This window comes from Strongyloides ratti, scaffold srae_chrx_scaffold0000002, assembly GCF_001040885.1.
Source record: "Strongyloides ratti genome assembly S_ratti_ED321, scaffold srae_chrx_scaffold0000002".
NCBI lineage: Eukaryota > Metazoa > Nematoda > Chromadorea > Rhabditida > Strongyloididae > Strongyloides > Strongyloides ratti.
This window is the reverse complement of record NW_020171510.1, coordinates 1,127,780-1,140,322: the sequence shown is the minus strand read 5'-3', so window position 1 is coordinate 1,140,322 and position 12,543 is coordinate 1,127,780. Positions and strand designations below refer to the sequence as shown.

The following is a 12,543-nucleotide window of genomic DNA, read 5'->3' as shown; positions in this document are numbered from 1 at the left end:
TTAATTAATGTCATTAAAAATAAATAATTATATATCAATGTTAATAATCTATATTACTGACAAAATAATACATATTTTTTAATTTAATTTTAATATTGAAGATTGGTAAGAACTACTCTTATACATTTTATTAAAGAATATAATATTATTAATACAAATAAATAACTTTTTTTTTATGTTTTAAAAAAAATTGTACATAATTATTAATAAATTATACAACAAAACATAAACAATAGATGTTAGTAAAAAAAATATCAAAAATAAAATAGATCATTATTCAACATATATTTGTTCAAAATACTTTTATTGAAAAAATAATTTAAATATAAAGTTTTTTTTATATTATTTGACTAAATTTTTTAAATTCAATGACTGATTTTTTTTTATATTATTATATTTTCTGTTATAAATATAGTTTGCAAATATTTTTTATTAAGTTTAATAGGTAAATTTAGTTTTACAATTTTTTTTAAATTAAGATCTACTTAATTATTGCTTCCTTCAAGAAAATTAACAATAAAATTTTTTATTATATAAAAAAAATGACATTTTTTGTAAATTTAAATAGGTGGTTTATAAGACTACTGTAGATTTCATTTATTATAATTTTTGCATTTAAATATGACACTAGAAAATAAAAGTATAAAAAAATATTGAATTTTGTTAGCTACGGCTTTAATATTTTTAATGACTAACCAATTTGTCATTATTTTAATATTCACTTATTTTTATAATATATAATAATTTAATGTCAAATATTATGATGTATATATTAATTATATTTAATATAATATTTACCAGATATTTTATTTTTTACAGCAATTAATTTATTAATTAAAATTATTTGTTTTTTTTTTAATTTCGTTATATACAAAAAAAAACATAAACACTTTTTATAATTAAGTAATTTTTAACATTTATTAAAATTCAGGAATTAAATTCAAACTTTATAAGTTATTATAATTTTTATTTAAAGGTAACATTTAATTTTAATATTAACACTAAATTTGTGACAATAAATGTATAAAGCTATCATTTTCAACTATGAAAAATATTCAAATTTTTTTTTGTTCCTTATTAAGAAAAATTATATCATTATATACAACTCATTATTATAATTATTTAAATAATGTAATAAGTAATCAAAGACATTATTAATTAAAGGATTTTCAATAATACTCAAGAGAAAAAATTTTTATATAAATATTCTTAATAATCTTGTCAAACATTTAATAAAACATGTCTTTTTAAAATTTTTTATCATCTAAATATACAATAAAATTATAATATTTTTATGATAATGTTTTAATATCGTTGAATAGATTTTAATATTTAATATTAAAATTATAATCATTTTATTAATAGAAACAAAATCTTGAGAATAAAAAAACATTGAATTATACAATATTTTTTTTGACTATATTAAATATACTATTTTGACTTTGCAATTAATAATAATTTTTTTTTAAAAAATTTTGTTTAAAATTATTAAGTTATAATATAGTTATTAACATATATAAAATATATTTCTCTAACATTTTGCCATAATCTTTTGACTAATTGTAAAGACAATGTTTAATGTTATTATTTTAAAATTCTGCATAAATGTCATATATCCATCCTATTTATAGACGTATATATTAAACATTGCATTTACATTTGCAATTGTAAATATATATTTGTATATTTGAAATAAAATTATAATTATGCTTTATAATAATTTATTTCAAAATTTATTAGTTATGTAAAAAAAAATTTAACATTAATTATATTACTACCTTTTTTTATTTTAAAAAGTTTTTATTTTGTAAGAATAAATTTGTTATATATCTTATAGATAAATTATTATTAATATAATAATGTAAAAAATAATTTTACTTTTTCATTTTTAACAAATAATATTAAAAATTATATTTAATTTTAACATTTAGTGTATTAAATATTTATTACTTAAATTTTTTTTTTAAATTATAAAATAAAATTATTATATAATATTTTATTAATTATTGTTAAAAATTAGTGTGATAGAAAAGTTATTAAAAATTATGTTTTTCATGAAGTGCATAATAAATGTTGAAAATAGTTAATATGACATAAGTTTGTATGATTAGATAAAGTTAAGCTTATTTCCTTAATACTTTAGTAACATTTTTTTCATAGATATACAAAATGATTATTACAGACATATACTTCACCATTACTTAAACTAATTTTAGGTTAGAATTTGTCATTCATATACAACTAAAAATTTATAAATATATGTCTAGAATTTAGTTCTGTTTTATCTAATATTACTATTAAAGTTTTAGATTTAAAATGACTAATTTAGATATAAAATATTATTTTAAGAGAAAATACTATACATTATGCACATATAACCAATAAATATTAATTAATTTATTAAAATATTTAATATATAAAATAATATAATAATTCTTCAATAATATAACAATTTGTTTCATCAAAAAATTTTTTAAAAAATTGTTTTTGAAGCATAAAATAAATATTTTTTTTTTTAAATAATGTTTTATGTAACCAAATTAAAATGATTTTGTTTATTTTACTTCTTGCCCAATTTTTGTCATTATAATTATAATTTTTTTCTTGTCTTATTAATAATATTTTATTAAAAATGGTATATTTGAAATAATTTGAAATTATACTTCAAAATAGTATATATTAATTTATAATTTTTTTATTATTTTTAATAACATTTAACAAAGACTATTAAATGAAAACATTTATAAGATTTTATTATTACTTGACATATAATGTATAAGTTTACATTATGATGACAAGCAAACAAATTCAATATGAATATAATAATATTGTATAATATTAAATAATATAAATGTTAAAAGTATAATTTAAATACTTAAGATTCTAGTAGTTGTTTTATGCCAATAAAATAACCGCGTAATATTTCATTAAAATTTTTAACGTCATAGATAAATGATTTGCATTATACATAAAAACAATTAGTATTACTAATTATAATATAAATATTTTATTTGCAGAATATGTCGCTTGATTCATTAGTTAAAACATTTTTAATTACTCCTGAATTAACTAGAAACGCTTTCATTGAAAATTTGTCTTTGGTTGATCTTAACAATACCTGTAAAGCTTTTCCTCATATGTTTTCTCATTTTAAAGCAAGAAATCGTACATTAAGCTTGCCTCTTATGGATTATACTTTTACTATTATTATTAGTAATTCTAATGATTCTCAACAATATGGTTATGATGGTCATAGTAGAATTATTTTTTTTAATGAAGTTTCAATGGAGAAAGAAATAAGTTATTTTAAAAATATAAGAGATACAACACCTTTAATGCATGATGTACTTTCAATATGTATTGAGGATCGAAGATCTACTAAATTATTTCATGATGATATTGCTTATGGAGAAATTATTGGAAGATTTATAAATGAATTACTTGAAATATTTGATAATGCTTCAACAATAAATTTTAAAATATACAACAAACAATTTTCTTCTTCATTACCATTATATGCTATTGATAATATAACAAATATACGAATTAAGACAATAACAAATTTAAATTTTTCAAAAGCAATTGATTATGTCAATAACAATGATTTAGAAAATAGAATTATGTTTTCAAATCTTTCTTCATTAGAACAAATTACTATAACAGCTTTGGAAGATCATGAATATCAAGCTATCTTAACATTAGAAGCATTTTTAGACAAAGCAAATATCAAAAAAAATTTGTGCATCAATATTAGTAATATAAAATTTGGTAATTCATTACAAAAATTAAGTCATATCCTTTATCAATTATACACTAAAGGATCATGGATAAAATTAAAATTTAACAATCAAGTTTTTCAACATCAATTGCTTGGTTATGATGTATTTAGACAAATACCAATAGTTTATGTTTTTAAAAAAATAACTGAAATAAAGTTAAAAATTAATGATTTTCAAAAACTTTCTTGGATAGTCAATTATGGTGTTAATGTAAAAAGTTTAGCATTATATATTGATACAAATTCATCTCTTTTTTATTTACTTAGTGATAAATATCTTTCAAATATACAACTTTTAAAAAGTTACTATCCATTAATTAATTTAACTGGATCAAAATCACTTGTTGAGGTTGCATTTATAACACAACAATCAATTATTGATGATAAACTTTTTAAACCATTAACTACTTGTTTTAAATACATTGTAGATTATTTTATTGATGCTTTACCAAAAAGAATAAGAAGATTAACATTATCAGGAGACGACTATTTAAATGAAAGTTTACTCAACAAAATAAATTATCAATTTCCTAATCTTGAAGTTATGATTCTTCGTAAGATGATTATTAAAGAAACTTTAAATTTGAAAAAATTTTTATCAATGAAATTTTTATACTTATCTTATGTTAATTGTTTTAAAATAGTTGGAAAACTTAATACTGTTGTAATAGAACATGGTGGAAAATTTGAAATGGAAAAACCAGAAAATATTTCTACAGAATGGAATATGATTGAAACAGAGTGGGAATGTGATTCTACAAGATTGGGACCATGTTATGATTACTTTCATTTAGAAATTAATTTTGATAGATACTTCCAAATATATTCTAAAAATGTTTCAACGTTAGTTTTCTCTTCAAATGTATTTAAGAAACATAGAGAAAATATTAAATGGATTGACGAGAGTGGAAATTACTATTTACTATAATTTTACTTTCTTGTGTTACTTTATGTTTTCGTAATTTTTATACTTTGAATTATTATAATTTCATAATTTTACTGTCGCCACATGAGAATATCGCAACATTTTTTTTATCAATTACATGTATTGTGTTAAATTTTTTTCATTTTGTTGCATTAAAGCTCGGAGACACGATAATAAATTTTTTTTTAATTTTTTTTAATTATAACTTTTAAATATTTGAATATCTAAAAATATTTTATATTTCATAGACACAAAACTAATTTCTGACATTTTTTAATGTGTACCAAAAAAAAGATTTTGGAATGTAATTTTAAAAATGGCTTTTTTTGTAAGAACTTTAAAAAACTATTGTAAAAAAATTAATAAAATAAAAATAATTGATTTTTGTTAAAAGGCTGGCTGGTGGAAATTTAATTACAAGAGGTATAATAAGTTGTTTTATTAATTTAGAATTTTAATATATAGAAAAAAAATAGATCCTAGGTTTCTATACACAAGCAAATCCCTATTACAAAATTTCGAAACAATCGATAACACAACCTCAGGAATAACTATATCATTATAGAAGTATTACACCAAAACTAACTAAACAAACTAAAAAACAATTCTTATATATTATTTAAATCCTTAAATACTATAAACTATCTCTTTTTAAAGTTCAAAGAGAAGAAATTCTCTTAATCATTATTTAAAATTGTATTACATTAATAGCTATTTTTATTTTACATTTACAATTTTATAACCTTGCAATTTTACAAAAAAAAGATTTTTATATTTAAAAAATGAAGCAATTAATTAGAATTTAAAAAAAAGTAAAAATACCATTTATTAAATTTAACTACATCAAATATATTATTTTTTTTACCTATAGTAAAAAATATAATTATCACATTAATATGAGCAGTTACATAAAGTAATGTTATTAGCAAAATATCAAAAGATTTAAAAATAATTCCGATCTAATTGCAAGGGCATGGCAGATTAGTTGTTAACACTTAAATGACTTACAAAAATTAATAAAATTATATAAAATTCTAAATAGAAAAATTTTTATAACTTTTAAACATTTAATAATTTAAATTCCCTATTTAGTATTATTATTATAGATGTATTAAAATAGTTAATTATAATTTATCTAACAATAAAATTGACCATTACTTTAATTATTGTAAAAAATTAAATTTACAAATCCAAAGCGCAATGTTCATTAATCCTTATTTTGTTGTAGTAAAAAAAAATTTTCTAAGATAAAATTTACAACGGTTTAAATAATTTAGTCTATTTTAACGATATAAAATTTCTTATCGAAAAAATTTCATAGATGTATAAAAAAACCAAATTATCATTTTTTAATTGTGATAAATTTGTAGTAATAACAAATAAAAGTTTTTAAAAACTGATTAAAATAGTCTAATTTAAAGTTGGTGACACTGTTTTTTTTATCATAAGAATTAAGTTAAGCTATTTTTAATTCTATAGTAAGATTACTTTTAAATAAAGATAACAAATATCGTAAAAATTTTTCAATATTTTGTTGATATTTATTTTTGTCTTTTTAATTTTCTTTATTTTAACCTTTTTTTTATTTGTTATGTAAATTTAAAAAATAGACCAAATTACATATTGTTCCGAGTTTTTTTTAAGACAAAATGTAATTGTAATAAAGCAAATAAATATAATTTAAAAAGAATCTCAAAAATCGAAATTACATTAACAAAATATAATTAATTAATATTTCTAAATTATTATTTCTTTATATTTTTAAAATAAAAACCAATTTTAACATCAAGTCATTTATGTGAAAATCAAAATCATATAAAATATTGTATATATATACTTTTTAATAAAATATTTTGAATAGTGTATTTAAATTTCAAGATATTTTTTTGTAATTTTTTTTGTACATTTTTTTAAATAAATATTTTTAAATGTTATACACAATTACGAAAAAAATTTATATAATCTTCATAACATAAAAATTTAAAGTTTTTATACTTAAAATATATATTGCAGAGTAGTTAAGTTTGTAAGCACTTTTATTATCACAAAATAAACATAGTAACATACAAAAAACTGGTAGTTGAGGAAAAGATGAGGGCTTTTATATGCCTACGGGAAGGCGGTGCTTACAAGTGATACGTATGCATTGTTTTTCTGAGTAATTAAAAATTTAATTTTAAAATTAAAATTTCTGTTTAAAATTATAATTTGTAATAAAGTTACTTTAATTAATAAAATATAATAAGTTTATTTTATAATTTTTTTTGCTGAATTTTATGTTTTAGTGGTAAAAAAACTATTTCTTAGCATACTTCAAATAAATTACTTACTTTAAATATACAGTTTTAAAAGAAATTTAAATATTTCAATGCTTTAAATATAAATATTAATATTTTTTTAGAATCATAGTCAACAAAAATTACAAAAAGTTTGTTTTTCCTAAAAAGTTATTTTCAAGATACTTATTGTCAATTTAGAAAAAAGAAATTCAATCATTTTTGGCTTTTATTTTAAGAAATGAATATTTATTTATATTGATACTTATCTCATTCGAAATAGTATTAATTAATACATAATTCATATCTGATTACCATTTTAAAAATTTAAAGTTTAATTGTCAAATTTTTTAATTTTTAAAAAAAATTACATTTTAAAACGCCACATATGTTATATGTCAATATTATTTTTATAATTATTTAAAAGTTGAAGATGATAACATTTGCACCAAGACTATTTTTATTTTCCTTAAAAAGTTAATTGAAAAGCGTTTTTTGACTGTATTATAAAAAAGATGTTTGTTTCTAGCAAGATTTATTTCTTCCAAATGAAAATCAAACAATAAATAATTTTTAAGCCGATTATAACATTGGAAAAATAACTTTATGAAGATATACAACTAATTAAAAACTTTAATTATATTAAAATAACTTAAAAAAATTCTTTTTATTTTTTCAGGATTTAAAAAAGATATGAAAAGTTTTAATAATTAAAGTGTAAAATTATCAATTCTCTAAAAATATTTTTTTTAACTTTATTGATGGTTTTTATTTTAAAAATTAGGAAATTAAAAGACTAACTTAAAATATTTTAATTTTTTTAGTTGAAAGTGTTAATATTAAACCAATTTTTACAATTATTTTAATCATTTTAATTTATTTTTATTGAAAAATTATTTAAATCAACCCTTTTGTAGAAGCTGCTGTTGTTCACATTTTTTTGTATATTCTTTTCTTTTTTATCTATGAAAAAAATATTTTTTAAAAAAATGATTACATTTTTTGCTATCAACAAGTATTTTTATGTGTAAAAAATTTATTAATTATTGAATTATAAAAATAATTTCTCACAATTTGTTTGTTCTTTATATATTTGTAAAATTCTCTTCTAAATATATATGAGGAATTTAATGTTTTTATATTAAAAAAGTTACTTACATTAATAAATTTTATATTTATAACAATCATTCATATTACTTGTTTATTTAAAAACATATTTTTATATTTTATATTTCAGATCGAAGTGAAATATTTCGTATTATATTAAGAATACAATTATAATATGATAATCTTTATTTAATGCTACTTTATTGAGTAAATAATTTTTTTAAGATAAAAGATAATAAAATTTAAATGATTTTTTTAATATGTTTTTAATTGCAAAAAAATTTCTAGTTTTTCTATCTTTCTAAAATGTTAAAGAAAGTGTTATAATAGTGTGTTCTTCTGACATTTCCTTCTTTATTTCTTTATTAAAAATATGGAATTGTAGGTGTTGCTCTTGCAAACATTCTTGTTCTTCCTCCAGGACCACGTCTTGGTCCACCTCCAGAACCACGACCTCTTGCAAAACCACCTCCATATGGGCCACCCATTCCTCTAGGACCGCGCCCCATCAAACCACGACTAAGTGTCATCTCCGTTGCAAACCAGAAAACAATTAAAATTAGAAAATATAGTGAAACAGAATATTTTATTAAAGTAAGTTTCATTTTTAAAATGAAAGTGACACGATATTGTGTTAAAACTTCCATTTTTATACAAAAAATTGTGGTAACTATGTTTACATTTTATAAAAATCGTTGCTAATCATTTATTTTTTACAAAAAAAAATGTTATTTATATTTACAAATTTTAATGTTAATTAATTTAAATATTTTTTTTATTGTCAGATATTAATTTTTGATTCTATATTACACTTTTAATTTAGAATAAATCAGAAAATTATTTTTTTTTGTGCCTATATATAAGCAGATAAAAAAAAAGTAATGATAAGAAAAAGTATTCAAATTACATTTAGTTACAAATGATTAAATATTGTATATAATAAGAAATTGTAATAATTTACATGAAGTTTTATCTTATTAAAAATAAATATTTATACTATTATTTTTTAAATTTTCTACTTATACTATTTTTCAATTAAAAATTATTACATGCAATTGAAAATATATACAAAACAGAGAGTCGAAACAAATTTAAGTATTCTAATGGGGTTAATAGTTTTTATCTCGGTTAAGGGATGATGTAGCGGTATTTAGAATTTCACTCATTTAGCATTATAATAACAACATTGATAACATAAATAATTATTTTTATTTAGTGTAATAATCATACAATACAATATTTAATATTTAATACAATTATGTCTTCTCTGGCATATTAATTAATATGTTCTTAAGTTGTCATTTTAAGTATGAAGATGGAAGTAAGATTAGTTTGTTTTACTTCTCCTTTTGTATTTATTTTGCATTCTTCTATCTGCTTCTTTTTCATAATACCATAATTTTGATGGCAATACTGTGTACTATTAAATGTTAATATATTAAGATATAAACAATATATTTTGTATTTTAGTTTATTTTTTAAAAATTAAAATAATTTAGTCGTTTTTTTTATTCAAAAGAATTTATTTATGCTAAAATTTTTCATTTCAAATATGAATTTTAACAAAAAACATATGTTTCAACTGTTATAATGATTAAATTTTGCAGCATGATTTGAGAAAAGAATATTTAAAAATTATATATAGTAAAGTAAATTAAAAAAAAAAACAATTAGTTTTTAATTTATACCTAAATATAAAGTTTAAATAAATTAATCTAGTACTATTAAAGACTCTTTATCAAAAGTAACACCATAATTTAATGATTAAAAATTAACATTTAAAAAAATCCTAATTTTAAAATTTCTATTTAAGATGTAACGTACTTGAAACAAATTTAGTTTTACTTTTTATAATTTATTAGCAAGGTAAAAATTTTATACTGTTTAAGTTATATTTTTATTACTGGTTATTAATTTCTAAAGCATAATAATAAATATAACAATATTTTATATTAATACAAAGAGTACGTATATAAAATATATTTATAAAAAAACTAAATAAGTTGAAAAAATATTGTAATGGAATATAATATTTACTTTATGATATTGTCTTAATTTATGTTATTAAATATAAATTTTATCACTTAATTTGGTAGAATAATTAATTTTAAATCTTATACTATATATGTAAAAAATTATAAATAGTCAAATTATCTATTTTAAAAATAAATTTGATAAGCTAATTTTCTAGACAATTTAATACTTTTTAATACGATTGATTTTAACAATTATTTCTTGAATCACCTTTTACAATAAATATGTAACTATTTGTTATTTAATTGTACTCAACAACTTTTCAATTATATAGAAATTCATTTTTATATTTAATTTTTAATAATATAAATAAAAATATTTCATTTTAATAATGTTAAATATTTCCTTCTATTAGTAGTGTTATTAAAATATAATTTTTTTTTAAGTCTAGAAACTTATTTAAAAAAAATAACAGAAGTGAAAATTATTAAGTTATATTCCAAAAAATTACTTTTTTTTTAAAAATTTTTTTATATAAATTTGAAGAATTAAAAAAGTTTGTTTTTCTTCATGTTTCTTATTGTTTAAAAAGTTTAAACGATAAATTATTTAAACACCTAGTAATATAACATAAAAGTTATATTAACGATACTCTCCTTTAATTATGTTTTGAATACTATGATCCTTTTAATTTAAGTCTTTAAACTTTTTTTTTAAAAAATAATATATAAATGTGAAAAATTATGAAATTGTTATTCCATATCCTACGTTAGTGCATCCGTAAAATAGTTTTCTATTGTATAAATTTTTTGTAATTTTAGTGATTAAAATTATTGTGAATCCCAAATAAGGGTAAATTTATAGTTCTTTTAGTTAAGATTGAGTGAAGTAAAAAAAGTAAATTATAATATAATATTAGTAGCGTTACGGATTTAGGAAACGTTTCTTTCTTTATCATAATTATTGTCCAATTAAAATTTATATAGTTATTTGATTTTGTAATAAAAGTTAATAAAAAGGAGTGTTACGTTTTGATTTGGAGTAATTCTGGACTATTGGCCATGTCAAGACTACTGGTCTCTAAAATATTATTTTATTCACTCTAATTTTTTATCTTTATTAATAAGAGAACTCATGTTTATTTAAGGAAAAAATAGCATTAAAGTTAAAATTTTATTTAATTGATTGTTTTTTTATAAAAAACAATTTATTGACTAATTTTTACATATAAAGTATATAGTCTAATAAATGGGATTTTTAAAAGACAGTTAATAATAAATTTAATTAATAAAAATTTTTCTTATTATAATAGTGAAAGATTAAGGAGTTTTTGATGACTATTGTGTTGGTAGAATGATATTAAATAAGTATATAAGTAATAATGTTATAAATTTATGGTTATTGTTTTTTTTATATATCGTTTGGTGTGTATACCAGAATAAATTTTTTTCTAATAAAAAAAAGTTTTATTAAATTATATAATAATTTTGATATTATCTATAAAAAAATCAATTTTAATATTTTTTTAATATATTAGCAAACGTGTGCTTCGCACACGCTTGCCCGCAGGGCTGGACTTTGTAAGCTATATTTTTTTTTTTATTATATTAATAGAATAAATTTAAGTTTTGTAAAAAAAATTCAAAAACCTTTTAATATTTTTTAAACATATTTTTTACATTTTTTAAAAAGGTATATATAAAGCAACATTATCACTCAAGTAAATTATTTATTTTTTTTGAAATAGAGGTAAAAATCTTCCTTTTTTATAAAATAATGCAAATATAAAATTTTTGATAAAAAAAGTAGAATAAATTTATTTTTTTAAAAAGAATGCGTCTTTTTTGATTTAACTTGTGGTTTCATTCACGCTTTTTAAGTGATGAAGTAATGTGAATTAATAATTATAACAATTTTAAAGAAAGGAATTTTTTAAAAATGATTAAATAAATTTTACTTTTTTAAAATTATTTCTAATACACAGAAAATATTTTAAAATAAATGATTTTTTTTTAATATAAATAACAATTTAAATTAAGAATTTTTATGCTTTTGTTAGGTTTTTTAATTACGAAACATTTAGAATAGTAATTTTATTATTATTTTTTTATTATTAGAAATATTTCTGTATTTTTTTATATTTTTGTAAATGTTTTGATTAAAAAAAGATAAAATTTTTGTATAGATTTTTAAAAATTCATTTTTTTATATTTTTCAAAAAATAAATACATTTAGAAATAATTTTCTTTTAAATATCTTTTTTTAAATTTTTTTTTATATAAATTAATCTATTATTATTTTTATAATTTATAATAATTCACTTATTATTGAAATTATAAAACATTTTTGTAGAAAGTTTGTACATATTATAATAATTTTTTTAAAATGTATTACAAACTCACAAAATAAAAAAATAAATTATTTCATATTTAAAAAAATGTAAAGTATTGTAATAAAAATATATATTATAATGAAGTGTAGTA

The 12,543-nt window shown here is 17.5% G+C and overlaps 2 protein-coding genes across 2 annotated transcripts; one reads left to right on the top strand and one right to left on the bottom strand.

Moving 5' to 3' along the window:
* Window positions 1-3,020: 3,020 nt before the first annotated feature.
* SRAE_X000125000 (Hypothetical protein) lies at window positions 3,021-4,706 on the top strand (the record flags this gene model as incomplete). The annotated part of the gene is made up of 1 exon (XM_024646830.1): window positions 3,021-4,706. The coding sequence occupies one exon, from the start codon at window positions 3,021-3,023 to the stop codon at window positions 4,704-4,706; it is 1,686 nt and encodes a 561-aa protein (XP_024498713.1).
* Window positions 4,707-8,451: 3,745 nt separating this feature from the next.
* Window positions 8,452-8,733, bottom strand: SRAE_X000124900 (Hypothetical protein; the record flags this gene model as incomplete). Its single annotated transcript, XM_024646819.1, has 1 exon — window positions 8,452-8,733. The coding sequence occupies one exon, from the start codon at window positions 8,731-8,733 to the stop codon at window positions 8,452-8,454; it is 282 nt and encodes a 93-aa protein (XP_024498712.1).
* Between the last annotated feature and the right edge of the window lie 3,810 nt (window positions 8,734-12,543).